The 21,612-nt window shown below is 49.4% G+C and overlaps 2 protein-coding genes across 2 annotated transcripts; both read right to left on the bottom strand.

The window, feature by feature from the left end:
• Window positions 1-3,223: 3,223 nt before the first annotated feature.
• On the bottom strand, window positions 3,224-4,721 carry LOC136457418 (uncharacterized). The gene has a single exon (XM_066457445.1). The coding sequence runs from the start codon at window positions 4,475-4,477 to the stop codon at window positions 3,440-3,442; it is 1,038 nt and encodes a 345-aa protein (XP_066313542.1). The 5' UTR covers window positions 4,478-4,721; the 3' UTR covers window positions 3,224-3,439.
• A 9,679-nt stretch (window positions 4,722-14,400) lies between these two features.
• On the bottom strand, window positions 14,401-16,022 carry LOC136457359 (uncharacterized). The gene has a single exon (XM_066457386.1). The coding sequence runs from the start codon at window positions 15,883-15,885 to the stop codon at window positions 14,401-14,403; it is 1,485 nt and encodes a 494-aa protein (XP_066313483.1). The 5' UTR covers window positions 15,886-16,022.
• Between the last annotated feature and the right edge of the window lie 5,590 nt (window positions 16,023-21,612).

The raw sequence follows: 21,612 nt of genomic DNA on the forward strand, positions 1-21,612 counted from the left end.
ATGGAAAAGATATTATAGCTTAAATACTTAGGGCCTGTTTGGAACGAAGGAATCCAAAACATAGGAATAGGAAAAAACGCAGGAATAAGTTATGATGAAAAGTGAAAAACTACGGGATTTCAAAACACAGGAACAGAAAATTTAGGCTGTTGGAACACATGAATTTATAACATAGGAATTGCAAAGCATATGGTAGATAAACGTTACTTAACACATAATGATGATCTTTATAAAAACACATCAGTAGTTATCAGGCTGTTTTTACTATTGTGGGACCCATGCACTTACTCATTCACTAGCTTTTAGCAGCAGACAACCATGCATCTGATAAATTATTCTCGTCGTCACCTCGAGCTTCCGTGAATGAATAAAAAACCAGAGACTGGAGTGAAGTTTTGCTTTCCCGTGAAACTGCGTAGAAGCTGCAGTGTTCCGTAGGAAAGGGAAGATTACTTTCCTGTGTTCCAAACGCTCTATCGTCCTTCTGTTCCTGCGTTTTTGTTTCCTTTGATTTTCCTACGAAAATCCTTTGTTCCAAACGCGGCCTTAAAGAGTTTTGCTATATTTCTGTCAATAGATTTTGTTGGATTTTATCTGTCGAAATCTGGGCCGTTGATTGTGTTTGAAGATTCGTACAAGCCACGCTGACGGGTCCGCGAACTGAACTTTCGAAACCTGCAAACCCGTTGGCCGTTGTTTATCTCCCACTCTCAGTTCGTCAGTTTCCCCAATCCGCGCAGACGGTGAGTGGGGCAAAGGTCCTCGCCGGCCGCTTCGCTTGCGCCGCGCCTACCGCTGAGATGTGAGTTGTGGGCGGCGGAGCCTTCCGCTGAGCTGGGGCGGAACCTTTGGCGCCAGGCGGGTTGGGTGGGGAATCGAGGCGCTGTCCTCGCGCGCGCGCCGCTTCCTCCTGTGCGGCGGCGAGCGGAGGTTGGAGTGGGAGCGGGATTTGATTTCTGGTGTTAGTGTTCGATTTGTCAGAATCTAAGTAGGTTCTTTGGTTTAGTTTGGTTTGGTTTGGATCGATTTTTCTGTGATTTTTGGAGCGAACGTCCATGTCCATGTCCTCACAACCAAATCGCTGTTTGACCGTCTCTCCATGCACATGCATCTCTCTCTCTCTTTCAAGATCCGAGACCTCCATACAACTCTCACCGATCTCTCTGTTGTTTATTTCCTTCAGTTCAGTGATTGGTGTGACTACGCACGTGGAAAACGTTCGTTCGCATGGTACAACCAGTTTCTTTCGTTCGCTCGCTGGCTCCATTATCCATCATTTGAGCAGGTACAGTTTAAAACTATACATGCCGAAAACCTGCTTAAGGTTAGTTTGAATCCATTAGTTACTACGCAATAACTAGGGCATGCTTAGATTCATAGACTAACAACTAGTTTCTAAATTTTAGTGTACGAGGATCAAACAAAAGGACTAATGGATAGACTAAACTGTAGCTAAAGCCTCAACTAATTGTTAGCTCTCTGGTCCCAAGGAGCTAAAATTTCACTCGATTGGAAAAAAAACGCCGATACCCTCTCCCCACGCGACCCTGTTCGCTCGGTTCCCCTCCCTTCCGCATCCTTCCATCGCGCCTGTGGCCGGCCTCCGCCGCGGCCGTACCCTGGCTCCGCTGCGCCCGTGGCCGGCCTTCGCCGCGGCCACTCGACGAAGACTCCCTACGAAGCGAGCTCCAGACCGCGCGATCCAGGAGGACTACGCGTGCGCCGTGGCGCTCCGGGGACAAGCTCCGCGTGCTACGGGAAGACGACCGGTCCGAGGTGCTGGCGGCGAACGCGCGTTTCTACGCCGCGGTCAAGGATGGGGACTTCGTGGCGATGCGCCGAGCCGCGACCACGTCTACGTGGTGCACCCGTTGGCGAGGCGGATCTCCGGGTACGAGATAGTGATGCAAAGCTGGGAACTTGAAGATCCCCCACCACCGGGCTAGCAGCGCTCTTCTCCGTTTACCGACGTTGAAGATCCGGGAGAGCATAGGAGAAGACGAACTTAGGGGCATAACTATCTTTGAATTGAGATAGTACTACTTATTAGACAATGGATTCAAACAGGACTGGACTAATTACTAGTCAGCTAATCACTAGTACTAATCACTAGTTCTAGCTAATCACTAGTCCTAGCTAATCCAAACAGGATCTTAGCTAGCTAATAGCTCGTAGCTAATACTAGCAAGCTAACTATTAACTGCTACCAGTTGCATTGGTTTGGCCCAACTAATAAGATAGTTGTTAGTTGAATATCCTGATAACTATTAGCTAGACCCATTCTAAGGATTGTTTGGATGCATTAGCTGCTAATAGGTCACAGCTAATATTACCTACTATTAGCTAGTTTGGTCCAAATAGTAAAATAGTTTTAGTTGGGTGCTCAGCTAAGAATTGCCTAAACTATTAGCTACATCGAACGAGATAATTATCAGTAGCCAGCTATTATCTCCTTGATCCAAATAGTGCCTAAATAAGCTAACTAGTAGCTTATGGATCAAACAGAGACCAAGTGATCAGATTGGCTTTAAGTAAGATGTACAAAAACTTAAAATTATTCAACTCTTTGGAAAACGAGATTTGTTAAAAAAAAAAGTTAGAACAGCGGGTCTCATATTCGAGGACACGGAATTTTCCCAAAAAGAAAAAGGAAAAAGTTCAAGACACGGATTCAGATCCCGGAAAGATCGTCTCATCTCTTGTGATTTTCGGAAGTGTGGTCACCACAGGGACAAGCATCCACATCGTTCGGAAGTGTGCTATGCTCTGGTCTGCTCTGCACGAATTGGTCAGTTTCGAAGCAGGTCCAGTTTAGATCCGAAAAATTTGGCAAAATAAGCACTGTAGTGTTTTCGTTGTTATTTGGCAATTAGTGTCCAATCATAGTCTAATTAGGCTTAAAAGATTCGTCTCGTGGATTTCGTCTAAACTGTGTAATTAGTTTTATTTTTTATTTATATTTAATACTTCATGCATGCGTCCAAAGATTCGATGTGACAGGGAATCTTGAAAAATTTGGCATTTTTTGTGGTAACTAAACAGGGCCGCAGTGGAATGGAACAGCAGGCAGAGAGCTTCAGAATCCGGACCACACATGCGCGCACCAGAGCAGACTAACCAAAACCACTTTTCTTGTGTCACTCATGTTCAGAACCCCCCCCCCCCCCCCCCCCCCCCCCACACACACAAAAAAAAAAAACAACAAACCAAGAAACACGTGTACGTTTGCTCCTGTCTGATTCTGATTCTGATTCTGATTCTTCATTCTTGTGCGTAGTAATTGAAACGAACGAACAGAACCGAACCGGAAAAAGACGAAGAAAACAAATTCGACCCGCAAGCTTCTCCGATTCTGATCCCCCGGTCGGTTTCCGTTTCGGCCTTCCGGGGGAATGGGAATCTGAGCTGAGGTCGATCTCGACGCCTTAACTCTCTGCTGCTACCTGCTGGCCTGCCCTGCTGGAACTCTCTCGACTGAGCTGGAGAACGCCGCGTAGAGCACTGCCAGCGCCAGCGCCGGGAGCTTCCCGGCGACGAGGCCCGCGAGGATGATCGGCACGAGCGCGGGCAACGGCAATGCAGCCCCGCGTTGACAGTGCCACCGCTCGCCGTCGTCAGTGACGGTGGTCGCCTCCGGTGGCGCCGCTGGCGTCCCCTCGGCGGGAGCAGCATCTGCTGCAGCTGCTGGCTCGGCGTTGGACTCGCCGGCGCCCGGCTGCTCGTGCCGACAGTCCTTGCCCCGGGGCGTCATGCCGTTCCGCAACTTGTTGGCGAGTAGCTTCCGCAGCGACCTCCTGCTCTGTTTCCGCTTCGGGTTATTCACCGACGACGACGAGTCGTCGCAGCCGAGGTCGCTGCTGTCGGCGTCGGCGGCGTCGCTGCCTCCGTTGTCAGACTCGCACTCGCACGGCCTCGGCGACTCCGCCGCCTCCCGTATCGGCGAGACGCATCCGCGCCCGCGGCGCGAATCCACCTCTTTCTTCGTCTCCGGCCGCCGAGCACGCATGGTCCTGGCGGACTCGATCCAGGACAGCGCCACTGACGCGAGCGTGGCCGCGGCCACCAGCTGCTTGCTCCAGATCACCAGCAGCGCCAGCGCCACGGCGCCGCCGGCCGCGAGGAGCCCCGGCCGGATGCTGAAGCCCGCGCCTTTGCCGGGGCCGGTCGGCACCGGTGCTCCTGCCCCTGCCGCTGCCGCTGCCGCTGCCGCCGCGACGTCGTGATCCACAGAAAGCTCGGGTCTTTGCTGGGTCTCCGCGGCAGCGGCGGCCGGCGGGACGACGGCGCCGGGGGCGCGGTGCCGCCTCCTGGGGTTCCTGAGGCGGCCGTGGTTCTTGACGACGATATCAGCGAGGGAGGTCGGGAAGCCGGTCTGGACCGGGAGCGGCCCCGCACGTGCGGGCGGGCGCAGGGACGCCAGGAGCCGGCCCAGGCGGCCGCCGCCGCCGGACGGGCGCTTCAGCGGGCTCGTTGGCATCGCCGGCGCCAGCCGACGCCGGCGAGCATCTATAGGAGGCGTGGCGTGACGCGGCGAGGCTTTGCGCGTCCGCGTTTCTGGTGGAACAGAAGAAGGAAAGCGGCGAGGAAGTTGAGGTGGTGGATTTGGTGTACTCGGTTTGCTGTTTGCATTGGGTGTCCTGTTTTAAGGTGTCCGTTTCTTGGTTGATTCTGCTTGGAGTTTATGACAGCCGGTGATGAAACCAAGGTGATCTTTTTTTTTCAAATACAAATGCTTTGTCTTTTTTTAAGAAAAAAATGCCTTTTGATTTGAAGTAGTACTCGAAAAGAATGGAGGATGTTATTGTTATGATAAAGGTGAGATTTGAAGACTTTTCTGCGGAAATTTTGGGTCAAAAGTACAGTTTTTGCAAAGAATAATAATGTGTATATGAATCTATCATGACTAAATAGGCCCGTTCGTTTGTCTTAAAAATGGTTTGTTTGGTTTTTTTTTTCCAGCCGGAACAATATTTTTCTCTCACGACAATTCAGCTGGAACGGTGTTTTTCAGCCAGTTTCAGCCAAGTTTTAGACCAACAAACGGGGCCCTACTTTTCATCTATTGTGGTTGGGTCAAAATGCTAGGTTGCGGTTGGGGTGCTTGGTTAAATCACATTCGTATAATCAATTGGTGTGGCTAAATTGCGTGCCAGAGATAGGTAGCTTGAAAGGTGCTTTTGCAGTAGAAATGTTACTTTCGGCATTAATAAGGATAAACGATCCCTGGGGAAACTGATCATAGTTACTGAAAAGGATACATATCTCTCCAAGTTGTAGCATTGCTTATTTATTAAAAACATGTGGTTAGCGGGTAGTATATATGAATCATATTTTCATGCCAAGCACGCATCAAGCATTAATAAAAACAATTCTCCTAGATAAAGTTACTACATGCTCCCTCCATCTCTTTTAACTGTCATTCTCGCTTATCGAGAAAATAACTTTGACTAAATCTATAAAAAATATTAATATTTATAATACACAATTAATATAATTAGATAGATCATTCAATCTTTTTTCATGATAAATTTATTTGAAGATATAAATGTTGCTAACATTTTTAACAAATCTAGTCAAATTATCGGCACGTAAACCAACAACGATAAATATTTAAGGACAGAGAAAGTATTGTTTTTAGATTTTACAGAGAGAAAGAGAATCAATCATGTCAACAACTAACTCCTTAAAAATAGTTTTTTTTTTTGGAACGGAGGGAGTTTGAAGCTAGTGGCAGAACATGGTTTAAGGCTAGCACCATCCTCTGACTTGGTAGGCATACTCAAATACGCAATTTGATAATGCAAATCAAAGTTCGATGAACTAATGAAGAAGAACATCTGTTTTTAGATGTTTGATTTTGAGCTCAGTTTTCAGCATTGTCGTGAGAGGTCCGTGCATGGCACTTAAGTTTCTGTGAAAAACAAAGGCAACGACAATATTTAAACCAAAAAGCATGCATGATCATATTTGAGTTTTTGTGATTTAGCTAGGGAAGCTAGCTGCTAGAGGTGCTCTAACCTAGCTGCCTCAGTTATTCCCTTTATACAAGATACAAATACTGAAAAGTCTTGCACTTGTGAGCTAGGACCGGAACACATCTACCTTCTATGCACTAGTCTGAGAGTAGTTAAACAACCGCCAGTGTGTTGGTGCTTGGTGGGTGTTTGGCGTGTGGACAAGTGCTACTGAATTCATAAAAGAGAAGAGGAAGGAACCATCGAACTCTTCTGAATGGCATGATAATTCTAAAATATTGCTAGATCAAATAATCTAAAGTAATTTATATAGAAATATACCCATATATATTTATCACACTAAATAAATTTTATTAGATTCTTAACGATATAATATATCTATTTCGATTCATACGTGTTAATGGTTTGACTTTTAACTAGACCTAGAATTGCATCTTCTTGAGACAGGTAGCAAGTATTATGTCTTGGTGAGAAATTAACCTCTAGGCTGAGGCTCATTTTCTTTTTAACGTTTTTTTGTATCTTGGATTCTTTCTTTTTTAACCTCCTCTTTGCTCTCAGTTTCCTCAGGTTTTCCTGTTTCTGTTGTAAGAGTGTTCTTCCTTGTTCTTTTTTAACCTAATAAATTTCACTGTAGGTGTGAAAGCCCCTCCAGATTCTAAAAAAAAAAAACAGAATGAAAAGTGACCTCATGCTGCCCATTTTGCGTGACCTTCTCCTCAGGCCGACCATGCGGATCACAAATTCGCAACACACAACAGTGCTTATATACGAGAGGTGCGTGTTTCTTTTTAATAGAAAAAGAAAATGAAGAAAAAGGTTGCTCGAGCATCCAGCTTGCAGCAACCCAACAATTGGCTTCTCGTCTCGTCTGCCAACCCGATTGCAATTGGCAACTGCAGCTGGAGAGCAACAGATCGAGAGGTGTGGCCGGCCAAGGCCTGCGCGTTGTCAGGTCACACCCAGTGTCAGCAGCCTCGTGTGCCCTCCTAGTCCTTCCTTTGAAACAAGTAGTGTCGGTGTCTCAGCTTTGTTGTATCTTGCATGCTGGTGCTGTGATAGAACAGATTGATCTATCTAACCTGGTTAAGTGGTTTTTTTCCACCACGGCAAAGCCGAATTTCATTACTAAACAGCAACGAAATTACAGAGTTCGAAACTGGTAAACTCAAACAAAGACGCACCACAAAAACCAACTTGGAATGAACACAGAGGGTTCATCCAAATGGCGCCACCAGAATTACTACCCATAACCGCCTTACTCCGCTACGCTAAGCGTTCAAACGTCAGGAAAAGCGTTAAGGTTATCCGCACTCGTCGACCTCTATTTCCATCTCTAAAAAAGAATATTCTATCCTAGTCATCGAGATTCTCTACTCTATATTCATTTCTCCCGCACCCGTGTTATCTCTATCCCATACTCTATACCCACTATTCCCTATTTTATTTCCCTCACTCCCCCTTTCTCTCTCTCCCTAACTCTCTTTCTTTCTCTTGCTACAGTGTTTAGCGCTGTACGGACTGACCGCTACCTGCAGCGGTGCGCTGTGCAGCCGGAACGCGCGACAGCGTTTGCAGGCGCATTTGCAGGGCTGCGGTGCGGCTGTCCAGGCGCGCGCGCGCGTTTGCAGACGCGTTTACCGCTTTGCGGTGCGGACAGCCTAAGATCGGCACAACTTTCAACAGATTATTACATGCCCATATGGTGCTTTCAACAGCTCACAGGTTGGATGCAAAATTCAGAACAAGCCTTTCCAACGTCACGACCATCTTTGCCCCTTTTACACGATTGCCATCCTGTTGTCCCCTCCGTCCATTCTTTCTCTCTGATGAAAGTGCAGCGACGCGAAATATAATAAATCGAACATTGGACCGATGCTGAGGCCCCGCATCGCCCCCACGCAGGCGACACGGGAGGCGACCCAAACCCTACCGCCTCTCTTCCTTCCCTCCCTCTCTCCAGCTGCGCCGTCGCCGGAGCGGGCCGCCGGCATGGCCGTGCGGCTTGCCGGGAGGGCGGCGGCGAGGCTCTCCTTCGCGGTGGAAGCTGCGACGGTCGAGGACGAGCTCGCGTGCGGCTTCCTGGGGCTCGGCGAGGTATCTGAGGCTGGTGGCGGCGCCGGCGTTTTCGGCGGCGGTATCCTCGCTTCGACGACCGGATCCGGCGGTCCAAGGACCGGATCCGCGCGGATCTCCGGCGGGCAGCGCCTGGGCGAGCGCTGGGAGACGGTGGTGGCGGCTCCTGTCCAGGCGCCACGTTGTCGCCGGATCCGCGGGGTTCGGCGCCCGTGGTGCGGGCCGCTGCGCCCTGGGGCACGTACGGTGGCGGCTGCGTCGGCCTGGGGCGGGCCTCCTCCTCTTCCTCGCGCTCGGCAGTGTTGGCAGCGTGCGCTGTAGCGGGCCGGCGGGGCGTGCCCTCGCGCGAGCCGCGTGGGGCTCGGCGGGGCAACCTGCTGCGGGTTGATGGTGACGATTGCAAGGTCTTCGTTCATCGCCGGCGCAACAGCACGAACCATGAAGTCACGGTTCGGGATGTCTTCACGCTGCATGTTCACCAGGATGAAGGGCTCAGGATCAGCACGTTGGAATGCCATGTCTGCGCTGAACGGAGCAGATTGTTGAGGCTGGGGCAAGGTGGGATGGTGAACTGCAGTGGGGTTTTCTTGACTTTCTACTGATGCCGTGCAGCTGGGAGTACGACAGGTAGACGAAGGGCCATATAAACTCCAAGCAGCAGGGTCAAGAGCCATATAGAAGGCTTCACTGTTTGCATTTTGGTCCCTTTCATTGGAATTGGGCCGCAGCTTCCAGGGGACAACAATTGATTGAGGCACGATTTCTTTCGCGGCCCAGGAAGCACGGGCCAATTCACCGAGAGAATTGATGACGGGCGGATTAGAAGAGGAGGGCTGGTCATTAGCACCGAGGGCGAACCATCCAGACTTAATGACGATGGCCGCCTTTCCTTTGTTCTTGCCGGGCTCTTGTCTATCTTCAAAGATACGAGATTGATCACACAGAGCAGCGACATGTCCCAATTCCCGGCACGCGCGGCAGCGGATAGGCCAGCGACATTTGACTCGCTGATGGCCAACGGAGAGGCATCTACTGCAAAGAGCTGTCAGGGATTTGTCCACCGCCCTAGTACGAGCAGGGGGCGGGAAGGAAATACGTTCAAAAACAGAGCGGCGAGCCGGAGCCGGAGAAGAACGTCGCAGGTGACAGCATTGGCACCAGACAGAGTGCCACATTTAACAGCTTCGGCAAAGGACTTGTGGCAAGGACGAACAGAGAGAGGTTGTGGCTTTGAAGGGGACTCGCTGCTAGCAACAAATCACCGCCTCCCCTACCCCTCGTATACCCACGAACACATACCCAGTACAAAATCGGTGTGGTGAAGAAGTCGCCCTCCGATCCTGCGTAGACGGTAGATGAAACGGTGCGTTCTGGACAAAATCACGGCCGATTGTAGTTGAAACAAAGACAATACCAATAAATAAATCGGGTAGTCCGGAGGCTTTTTGAACAGGCCACGACCTATTGGACATTGCTAAAAGACAATATGGTGCCAACTCAGTTGATCTGATTTTTTATTTTTCACTTCACAATGTTCAAAAACGAACCCATAAAAATTTGAATCTGTCCAGCCAACAACCACACCGGTTGTTTTAGCCCCTCCCAACAACCAAATTCTTTTTCGTGCACTTACACTTTATTATAGCTATATTTACACCGTCTTATTTATATAATTATAATGATTCTTTTCAGTGTAATTTATTAGACAGAGTGATGTAATTTAAAAATAACATAAATATATGCTAATTTTTTATTAAAAAATATAAATCTTTTCTATAGATTTTAGATACCAAAAATATATATATTAAATTATCCACAAATATCATCAAATTATTCGTAAACTTACAAATTTAATGATAGAAGCGGAGACCGCCTGCATGCTGCTCCCTCCGTCGACCGCGTGCGAGAGAGAGGTAGGGCCCGCGCTCTGGCCGACAAAAGGGAGTGGATAGGAGGAGCTGCATGCGCTCGTGGGGCCCACGGATGGTTTGACTCAGAGGGAGGGAAAGCGTGCTCCGACGGCCCCATGCCCCGCCGGCCTGAGACCATCTGATGCCGATAGGAAGGCCCAAAAACCGGTTGTTGATAGCTCCCAAAACAAAATTTTGATACTACTCTCCCCGTCTCTAAATATTTATCGTTCTCGCTTCTAGAGAAATAACTTTAATTAAATTTATATAAAAAATATTAATATTTATGATACATAATTGATATTATTATATAGATCTTTTAATCTAGTTTTTTAATAAATTTATTTGGAGATATAAATTGTGGAGAGTACGACCCAGGATACCCACGGCAAACTACATGGGTTGCGCTCCCTGGGGCGGTCCAGCCCATAAGACAAAGACCTACGGTGCATGACACTGCTCGGCGTGCACCGCAAGACATCAAGGGCGATATCCTGAAGATACTACGAGATCTGTTAGGATACGTTTGATCCCATTATTTCTGTAATCTGTTATTATTTTTCGGTTATCTCCTAGATCTAACCGACTTGTAACCCTGCCCCCAGACTATATAAGGCGAACAGGGACCCCTCAAAACACACGCAACATCATACCAAGCAAATACAATCCAACAGACCATAGGAGTAGGGTATTACGTCGCGCTGACGGGCCAAACCTGTTTAACTCTTGTGTCTCTGTTGTCTTCTTGTTCTCGATTACACGCGTCTATACCGATCAATTTACCTTCGTGGGATACCCCTCGGAGGGCTGTCGATGATATTCTATCGACAGTTGGCGCGCTAGGTAGGGGTTGTGCGTGCTAAACCTATGGTGAACAAGATGACAAACCTCGATTCCACCATACGGCGCCAACTCGGCGACGGAATCAATCTACTACGGCTGCAACTTAGCGACCTCTGTTGCATACCGACGTCTACGTCTTATCGTCGTCCTGAAAAACTCGTTAATGGCGGAATCTATCTACAACGGCGACAAAAGAAGACTCTCGAGGATCCACGTTCCCGCCAGGATCAACCCTCACCGTCGTTTCCAGCACTCGACGTCCTGCCGTTAGCCGGAAAACCATCATCAAGAACGAGAACATGAAGACGTAAATAGATCGGACAACATGCAGCAACATGCAAGCCGATCAGAACTTGGCTTCTTGCGTGCATGCATCGCTGAGGTATAGGAAGATGCATGCGTGTAGTATTACGTCAAGATCCGACACTGTGCCAATGTACGGGAAGGAGTACAAATCCATCTATAGCAGCGGCAATAACTCTCGAAGATCAAGACCTCGACGCCATCATGGCTCCGACGCAATCAACAGAGAGGGGGCTACGAATCAATCTACACATAGGAGAAAGCTGTGCGGTCTCACATCCATCTACAAAGCATGCAATGCAAGCTAAGTCCGTACAGCCATATACAAGCTAATTAATTGTTGAAGCTTGCATGCGTGTATACATGCAAGATGCAAGGCGACTGGAAGACGGCCAAGAGCTACTTCGGCAACTGCTCGACTTGATCAAGAACTTACCAGGAAGCAGTTTCGACTGCTCGGTCCGTTCTACTATGACTCCACTCTTCCGACAGAGCTGCTAAGCGAGCCGTCCGGACTATTTACTTCGATCACCTGTCGCGTCGCAATGATGATCGCCGCGAAGAACGGCGCCGTGACAACCGCGACCGCCGTCATGACGATAGTTCGGAAAGTTCGAGGGCTAAGCAATTTCGTCAACGCCGACCAGATAACGCTATACGCCGTCGACCAGACGTTCTGCCTAAAGCTAAGTCAGGCTTTAATATTCTTCTAAATATTCTCTATTCTTCATATATCGCCATGATGTTTCTCCAAGCTGTTTTCTCCATGTTTGTTCACCAAACGATTTTCTTTACTGTATACCATCTTAAAGATGACATACAACTAAGTCTAAGGCAAATTCCCGAACAGTCATGTTGACGCTCGGATGTCCCTAGAGACGGCCCTGTCTCCGGCTTCTTCCTGCACGTGCACGAGCGTCTGCCCTCTAGGTGGTCGACAGCGGCTCCTTGGCGATGCTTTGTTCTTCCTACACGCACATGGGCTCCGCGTTATGGTTAACAAGCTAGCTAGGGCTGGAAACTTAGCTACACATTAACTAGTCGGGCGATTTATATTAAATATGAACATATCTTCAGAATAACACTAAGTGTTCACACCAACTGATCGCCGAGCTGCATACACTATTTTATCACCATTGCTGATTCTTCTCTAGAGTTCATATATTTTATTTTTACATTATATACTACCTATTCTACATATTTGTTTCGCAGGGGCATGACTCAGTCAACGAGCTTACGCTCAGGAACTGGACAAGATGGTCATCGTCCGGGTGGTCGGACCACCTATCAGACAGACTTCACTGCCAACCAACTGGTCGGACAGCTCGGCGCTCACTCCTGCTCGGCGCTCACTCCTGTTCGGTGCTCGCTCCTGCTCGGCGCTCATTTCTACTCGGCGTTCACTTCGCCGTTGACCAGTTGGTTGGACTGCTCATCGCATGGGCTTCATCGTCAGCTGCACCGGAGACTCCTTGGTGCTCGGATTCTTTGTGCAAGCGTCACCAACTGCGTCGAGGACTCATTGGTGCTCGGATTCTTCGTGCAAGCGTCGCCAGCTAAGCTGGGGACTCCCTCGGTGGTCGGATCTTGCTACGTCTCATCAGTGTGCTATCAAGTTACTCCATACTGCTCGCATCAGGGTGCTGATCTTGGGCAGCACGTTCGGGGTCTTGATAAGTACATGGTAGATGACGTTGGCAAGCTCTCATTAAACTTCTTTGATCCTGCTATAAGATTTCTTCTTAATCTCCTAGCAGTCTCGAGGACTACGTCATCATTATGATTCGGTTTTTCGCCATACTGGAGACTTTTCTCTAGGTTACTTTTGTTTCTGACTCTGGCACCACGTGACCACGTCACCTACTGTCAGGCTCGGGGACTAAGTGGGCATACTTCACCTTGCGGTGAATGTGCGTTTCTCATTTCAGGGCTCTGTCGGGGGACTAGCTGCCTACTCGGCTGGTCTTCTACCTTTCTTCTACTTTCTGGACACTGGCACCACGTGACTACGTCACCTACTGTCAGGCTCGGGGACTAAGTGGGCACACTTCACCATATGGTGAGTGTGTTTGCTTTAATTTGAAAGACTCCGTGCCTCCTAAAGTTGAAGACGATTATCACCCTTTCTCGTGGTCGGACTCTAAGTGGGCACACTTGGTCCACTGCGAGGAAATTTTCGATTTTAAACTTGAGCTCCTTATATCCTTCTAACAATCCTTACTTGGGTAAGCTCGTGCTCGGCCGGACAGTTAAGCTAGTCGGCTACGGTCCACAACTTCTCGACAACTCATTATGGTGGTCGGACCATGAGTTTGACCGCTCAGCTTTGTTTACACCTGCTCGGATAAGCTCAAGACGGCATTGCATAGCGGATACAAGACGCTCTGAGACTAGCTGTGGGAGGTACGACCCGGATACCCACGGCAAACTACATGAGCTGCACTCCTAGTGGCGGTCCAGCCCACAAGACAAAGACCTACGGTGCACGACACTGCTCACCGTGCACCGCAAGACATCAAGGGCGATATCCTGAAGATACTACGAGATCTGTTAGGATACATTCGATCCAATGATTTCTGTAATCTGTTATTATTTTCTGGTTATCTCCTAGATCTAACTGACTTGTAACCCTGTCCCTCAAACTATATAAGACGGGCAGGGACCCCCTCAAAACACACGCAACATCATACGAGGTCAATATAATCCAACATACCACAGGAGTAGGGCATTACGTCGTGCTGACGGGCTGAACCTGTTTAACTCTTGTGTCTCTATTATCTTCTTGTTCTCGATTACACATATCTGTGCCGATCAATTTACCTTCATGGGATACCCCTCGGAAGACTGCCGACGATATTCTATCGACATAAATGTTGCACGTATTTTCTACAAATCTAATTAGACTTGTGGCATGAAAAACGAAAACGACAGATAATAAGGGACAGATGGAGTAGTCAATAACAAAATCTATTCAAAGCACAGCTTAACTGCTACAAGAAGTCAAGGTTTGCACCTTACACGATTCCTTATGTTATTCGATACCGCGCGGTAGTAGCAGAGAGAACAATTTGAGACTCTATGCTCTATATTAAAAAATTCAAAGAACGTCATGACACCAGTCACCGGGCCATTGACTCACATTTATAACTCCTCAAATAAGCAGGCACACACAATACAGAGGCAAGACTGCAAGACACAATGTCTACGGAAGAAATGGAATCATGTCGTCGTTGATATGGAAGCTCGAACACCTCTTCTGGCCGGACTAGGCGAACCAAATGAACTGAACTGAACTAGCGGTTGATGCCGGTGTGGGTGGCCAGAGCCCATAGCAGCGTGATGAACTCGCCACCCTGCGCCAACGCCTCCGCATGGCCCTCTATGTTACGGGAGGGCGCGATGTACACGACCAGCTCGGTCCACAGCTGCGCTAGCAGCTGCCACCCGCGCGCCACATTGGCACCTCCGAAGTCACACTCCTCCAGCAGCTGCCTCCCCAGCTCAGCGCCCATGGTCGCCGCCGCGTCGGGGTCTGGGCCGTCGATGCCCATCACCCGCTCCAGCCTGCCCCCCGATGCGCTCCTGCATCCCTTCCTGCGTAGGGCGCCATGGAGGTCGCGGGTCGCGGCCTTGTAGACGTGCTTCGACCCCTCCAGGTCCTCCGGGAGGAGCTCCGGCGCACAGGCCACCAGGTAGGCGCAGTATTTGGACAGTGTCGCGGCAACCGTCTCCTCCGTGCTCCTCCCAGCCCCAGCCGCCGCCTGAGCTGAGTTCTTCATCTCGAAGAGGCAGGTGGCGATGTGCCAGACGAGGATGACCTCGGTGACACTCCTGCTGTCGCAAGCCCACAGGAGCTGCTGGTAGCCACGGCGGTGCAGCACGGCCACCCCATTGCTGAGGGGCTCGCCACCGCCGCCCTTTGCCCTTAGGGAGGCGAACACCGCGTGCTTCACCTCCTTCGGCACGGGCACCGACGGCATCCCGAGGAACCGGTGCTGCAGCAGCTTGGAGGCGATCACCCACGGCGTGTGCTGGCGGAGGTCGAGGATGCACGCCTGGTTGAACCGCATGCCCTTGTGCGGCCGGCCGGCTCGTTTCACCCACAGCAACGCGCAGAAGGCTCTCTGCACCCACCGTGAGGACTGCCACCTGGGCCTACGTGCGTACTCGCACAGCAGGGACACCAGGAGCCAGTCGGAGAGCACGTACACCACGAACTCCCACGCCTCCATGACAAGGAAGGTGAGGAAGAGCAGGAGGCTCACCAGGATGTTGAAGGACGAGAACAAGTCGATGGTGGTCTGGAGCACCTTGTGGCCGAGGCACTTGAAGAGGACGATCGCCCGGCGAGATAGCGTGGCGACGTCTCGGGCGAGGCAGCCGATGACGGGTAGAAGGGCGCCGTTGCCGGTGATGACGAGGGCAATGACGGCCTGGTTCACCACGATGAGGAACACGAAGAAGTAGTTGCCAACAAGGAACCATGGGCTGCAAAGCACCACGGGGACCACTGAGTGGTAGTAATCCATGACGAAATTGAGCTCCAGCTCAATCACGTGGAAGGCCCTCTCCGCAAGCTGCTTGCTGCTGCTGTCGTCCTCATCTCTATCATCGCCATTGGTGCTATCATCAACTCCTTGGCCACCAGCATCATCGTTGTTGCTGAGGCCACGGAAGATGAGGTCGCGGTTCTTCACCGCCACTTCCTCCTCCACTTGAAAGTTCTGGAACCTTGCGCGCAGCAGCTTAAAGAGCGCGAAGGCGAGGCAGAGATCCATCAGTGTCGGGTGGTCGGTTAGCAGGCGGTCGGCCGGCTTGCCATCACCGCCTTCTGCCAGCTCCCAAATGTCACCGACGGTGACGAGGTCTTTCTTGTCGTCCAACTCTTGTAGCTTCACTCGGTATCCTTCGGGACCTGCTTGCCTCTTGAGCCTCTCCTCCCCCATGACTGGGTACCAGCACTTCCTCAGAAGCATTGTGCCGGTCTGCTGCTCGCTTCGGATCCCCTCTTCCTCCGTCATCTGAGCGACGTAACCCACGACAAGGTGTGCGTTCTTGCCAACGGCAAAAGAACGCTTGGCAAGCTCCACGGCAGCGACCCTCTGGGCCGCCTTGATGAGGGTGAGCACCCAGAGGATGATGAACCCCGGCTCCAGGATGCCGTGCACATACGAGTAGATGAGATAGCCGATCCACGCGATGCGGACGATCTGGTCGATGGCATCCCAGAGCGTCTGCTGGTGGTGGACTGTGCGCAGCGGGGACGAGCTCATGGCAGTGAGGCTGGCATCCAGCTTCTTGCGCAGGAGCTCCACGCTGAGCATCCAGACAAGGATGACCTGGGCACGGAACGGCAGATCTCCGGCACTTAGGCTGTCCGGCTTCTGCACCTTCTGCTGCTTGGCGGCCTCTTCCTTGGCCTGGGAGAACATGTAGGACATGAGGGGGAGGAAGAGGGAGAAGGACGCATAGAGGAAGACGCGGACGGTGGGGTTGAGGGCGGCGCGGCCGGAGAGGCGGCCCAGGAGGCTGAGGCCGACGAGGATGATGCCGAGCACGAACATGACGGCCGCCGTGAGGACCGCGAGGAAGGCGGCGGCCCCCGACTCCCTGCCTTGGTAGTACTCCACCACAAACCATCGCTGGGAATAGCCGCTGTTGCAAAACCTGAACGTTGTCGAGTTGATCGAGTAGATATCATCGCAGCCCATCCTTGTATGTTTGTCGAAAACTAACTAATAATAAATATCCTATATATATAGCGGATGTGACATGCATGTAGTGTACCTATCACAGGCAGCAGGCGATTAAACAAAAGGCGATGTGCACTTTGCTCCAAGTCCAAGCAAGACGACAAGATGCCCGCGCCGAAGTATATCTACTTGTCGTACGTGCTTCACGGATCTTGGGCTTTCCGTGCGTGCTTAATTTGTCTTTGCAGTTCCTCTTATGGAGAGCCAAGAATGGGATCCTCTCGCTCTTTTCACTTTAACGAAGGCATGATGCGGTGGTCTTTTGATTTGATACAACGCTTGACTATTGTTTTATTAAAAAAAGTTGTATAATTATTATTGTTTTATCATCGAATAGATTCACTACTACAGAAGCGCTCTCCCGAACCGGTTTGGAATAGTATTATGAATTGACCAGTGGAAGGCTTCTCAGCAATCTGCATCTTGTTGGCCGAGTCACGGCAATAGAAAATCACGCCAAGCAACTGGCAGGCATTGCTGATGAATTGACGTCGTTAGCCTGGTCCTATAATAATGGTGCGAGCCTATAGTTTCTGAATCCAATGAATTTTCTAATATAATGCAATTTGGGTAAATTGGAGATCAATCAAATACTCCGTTTATTCCAAATTATAAGTCGCTTTGACTTTTTTGGTTCATCTATTTTGCTACGTACCTAGACATGATATTATATCAAGATGCATAGCAAATTGATGTACCAAAAAAATTAAAGCGACTTATAATTTGAAACGGAGAGAGTGGCAAACAGATTAATCAATAAAAAATAATTAACAGAAAGGGTTATAGTAATTTTGTGACTATTATATACGAGAAAAAAACTACATGAGAAATAATGAACAAGAATCCATGAAATTTCTAATCTGAAACAATTTGGATTAATTAGAGAACAAACCAATAGCAAGCAGAATAACCAATAAAAAGTAATTAACAGAAAATGTTATAGTAATTTTGTGACTATGATTTACGAGGAAAAAACAACACAAAAAGTAACAAACTCGAATCCACGAAATTTCTAATCTGAAACAATTTGGATTATGAAGCTTGCTGAAGAGAAGCTTTTACCCAAATTGAGATACATTTTCTTGCATATGTAGTGATATAAACATAGAAGGAATTAAATAGCTTGCATATGAAACCAGATCATCATGCATAGATTCTAATTAAAAAAGGACACATGCAGGCACATAAGTTTTGGCCACATGCAGGCAAATCAAGTATAGCTAGCTCCTCTCGACCTCTATATTCTACTTAAATAAAGGGACATAGTTTCTAGCAAAAGAATGTTTTCTACTCCTCTAAACCCCTATTCTACTACTTTTTAAAAAATAGCTCAAGGATTTAATAACAGACAAAATTAAAATAACTTATCAGATGGGATCACAAATCCATGAACTTTCTATACTATCTAGACATCATTCAATGCCAGGCGTTCGTGTTCTGGTCACCCTTCCTGGTGAACCAATCTGTTCCGGCTCGAGGAGCTCTCCGACTCCATCAGCGTTGATGATCCACGAGATGGATCCGACCGTAAAGATCTGGCCGGGCTGTGGAAGGAACGAAGAGCCTGCGGAAAAAACCATCTTGTTCGACAAGGAAATAGCACGCACAACCCCTACCTGGCGCGCCAACTGTCGACAGATTATCGTCGGCAGTCCTCCGAGGGGTATCTCACGAAGGTAGATTGATCGGTAGAGGAGCGCGAGATCAAGAACAAGAAGCCAACAGAGACACATGAGTTATACAGGTTCAGACCGTCAGTATGACGTAATACCTTACTCATGTGGTCTGTTGGTTTGTATTAGCTATCGTATGATATGCCGTGATTTTAGAGGGGGTCCCTGCCCGCCTTATATAGTCCGGGAGGCAGGGTTACAAGTCGGTTAGATCTAAGAGATTATCGAAAAGTAATAACTAAATACAAAAATCTTGGGATCATACATATCCTAACAGATCTCGTAGTATCTTCAGGGTATCTTCCTCATGTCTTGCGGAAGGCGCCGAGCAGAATCGTGTCTCGCAAGGCTTCTTCTTGTGAGCTGGGCCACCCCTAGGGGCGCAGCCCATATAGCTTGCCGTGGGTATCCGGGGTCCTACCCTCTACAGTGGCCGTGGCCAACTTCAGCGACAACAGATGGAGCGGCGAGATCGAGCACCTCCAGACCGACATCGTTCTGATGAACGTTGACCGGAACGCGCAGGGCGGCAAGCCGCCGGGCAAGGTGCATCCAGGTCGCCGGCTGGCCATCGTGGGGCAGCGACAACGTCATCTTCTTCCACGGGGCGGTCGGTGGACAAGAGAGACGACCCCAAGAATAGCGACAGGCTCACGCGCGCACTGGGGCGTGTACCGCTACGACATCGCCGCCGGGCGCACCGAGCGCGTCACGCCATGACTCCTGCGGCCATCAGCGAGACCAAGGTGGCCGTGGCCACCATCCGCCAGAGAACCATCGGCGCGCGCGACGCGGACATGTTCCGCCACGTCGAGGTTTTCGACCTCGCCGCCCCCAGCGACCAGCCGCCTGTGAAGGTCACCCAGGTCGTGTGGCCCCTAGGCCGACCACTACAACCCCTTCGTGCTCCATGGCGGCACCTGCATCGGCTACCACCGCGCCACAACTGGAGGAGTTAACCGACGATCATCATCAGGATTCAGTAATCAGTAGGAATTTTTTTTAAATAATATTTTTGTAATGAATAATTGCAAATCTTGTAGCTGTTATATAAAAATTACAGATGTAGCATACTGTCGGCCACTGGACTGTCGATTGGGACCTTCTCGGCACCTTCTTTTTAGTAACAAAACCTGGGGCTAAGGCCCCTCCAGTTTTCTAAAATTTTTTTAAAAAAACGACGGAACCACCAGGCAGTCCCCACTACGCGCCATGTCCGAGGACGCCGCCGTCCCCGTCCTCACGGACATCGTCTACGGCCTTGTCGCCAGCGCGGCGGGACGGCTGGCCTTAAATGAGTCTACTGTTGGGACACTGTAACCACACTGCCTAACGTGCACGCCGCAGAAGAGAGCAGAATATAGCCTTTTCAGAACGTTTTGTCTGCCGAGACTAGTGTACTCCAAAGCATGTTGGTTGTCAACTTGGCATTACCCGTTTCTATATGCTAGCATGGACATGAACTCCGTCACCAAGTTCTGAGCGTCAAGATAAGCAAGGATGGTGTTTGCATCAAAATTGGAGCCCGAATGAAGAAAAGGAGATTTTGGACATAGACTGCCACAATCGGCCTAACCGGGTTTCCCAAAGAGTGCTCGGGCCTCAAGATTAACATCTCAAAAACAAAAATTTATCCGATCAGACTAGACAACGCTGCGGTACCTCATCTACTCCAAAATTTCCCCGGAAAAATCTGTAAATTCCCAGGGAAGTACCTGGGACTTCCCCTTCATATCCGAAAGCTCCGGAAGATAGAGGTACAACCTTTGTTAGACAAAATAGGAGCAAGGTTTCCTGGGTGGAAAGGAAAGCTACTGTCTGCGTCGGGAAGAGCAATCTTGGTCAAAACCGTGCTATCCTCGCAGCCAATATACCATATGACCGTCTTCCCCAAACAGAAATGGCTTATACGGAAGATCGACCGATTAAGGAGGAGCTTCCTCTGGAGAGGAGAGACGCCGGATAAGGTGTATGGGGGGCACTCTCTAGTAAATTGGCCAACTTCATGCCTTCCAAAGAGCAAGGGCGGGTTGGGGATACTAGAGCTTGAACGCTTCACAAGGGCGCTGAGGTTGAGATGGCTGTGGTTTCAATGGAAACACAAAGACCGTGCATGGAACGCACTGGAGCTCCCATGTGATTGGCGCGATCGTGAACTCTTTGCAGCTTCAACGGAGGTCACTATCGGTGACGGCAAGACGGCCAGGTTTTGGACGTCGTCATGGGTCAATGGGAAAACTCTGAAAAGTATGGCGCCAACACTCTTCCTCAAATCAAAAAGGTTCAGATGGCGCTACATGAAAACAGATGGATTAAACACTTACTTCCACTTCAAACCAGTCAAGAGATACGGGAATATGTTGCACTGTGGGAACAAGTAGGCAACGTTCAACTACAAGAGGGCACGGAAGACACAAACACAATACGATGGCGATGGACGCCAGATGGAGAATATACAACTAAAAGCGCCTACCAAATCCAATTCGAAGGTAGTTACAGCAAGTTAAGGCTTACGCCAATCTGGAGAGCACAAACAGAGCCTAAATGTCGTTTTTTCGCGTGGACACTACTACACAAGAAAATACTTACTGCTAACAATCTGATAAAGAGGAATTGGCCAAACGACCCGACTTGCAAACTATGTGGAATTGATCCAGAGACGCCGACCCACCTTTGCAAAGACTGTCCATATTCAAAACAAGTCTGGTCCCAATTGAAAAGCTGGCTGCAACTCTCGGTTCTTGATTCAGTGCCAATGACAGGATCAATTCACAGGTATTGGAGAAAATGCAGGGTCAAATTCGACAAACGACAGAGGAAAACATTTGACGGGATCATAATATATTTCTGGTGGAACATATGGACGGAGCGGAATAGAAGAACATTCCAACAAAAAAGCTTAGAAGCAAATCAGGTAGCAAGTCTGTGTAAGGATGCTATACACCGTTACCAATTCGCGACAAGACCGGCGACCCAACAAGAGTAGAGAGAGTAGTCATAGGTGCCTAGCTGTTTTAGTTTCATGTCCTCTTCTAGTTGTTCTGAAGCTGAGTAGTATTTCTTGCTGTATGAGTAGTAG

The sequence above is a fragment of the Miscanthus floridulus genome, chromosome 6, assembly GCF_019320115.1.
Source record: "Miscanthus floridulus cultivar M001 chromosome 6, ASM1932011v1, whole genome shotgun sequence".
Taxonomy (NCBI): domain Eukaryota; kingdom Viridiplantae; phylum Streptophyta; class Magnoliopsida; order Poales; family Poaceae; genus Miscanthus; species Miscanthus floridulus.

Bases quoted from the DNA above. Each gene is read 5' to 3' on its own strand.
- LOC136457359 (XM_066457386.1), bottom strand. From the start codon at position 15,885: ATGGATCTCTGCCTCGCCTTCGCGCTCTTTAAGCTGCTGCGCGCAAGG.
- LOC136457418 (XM_066457445.1), bottom strand. From the start codon at position 4,477: ATGCCAACGAGCCCGCTGAAGCGCCCGTCCGGCGGCGGCGGCCGCCTG.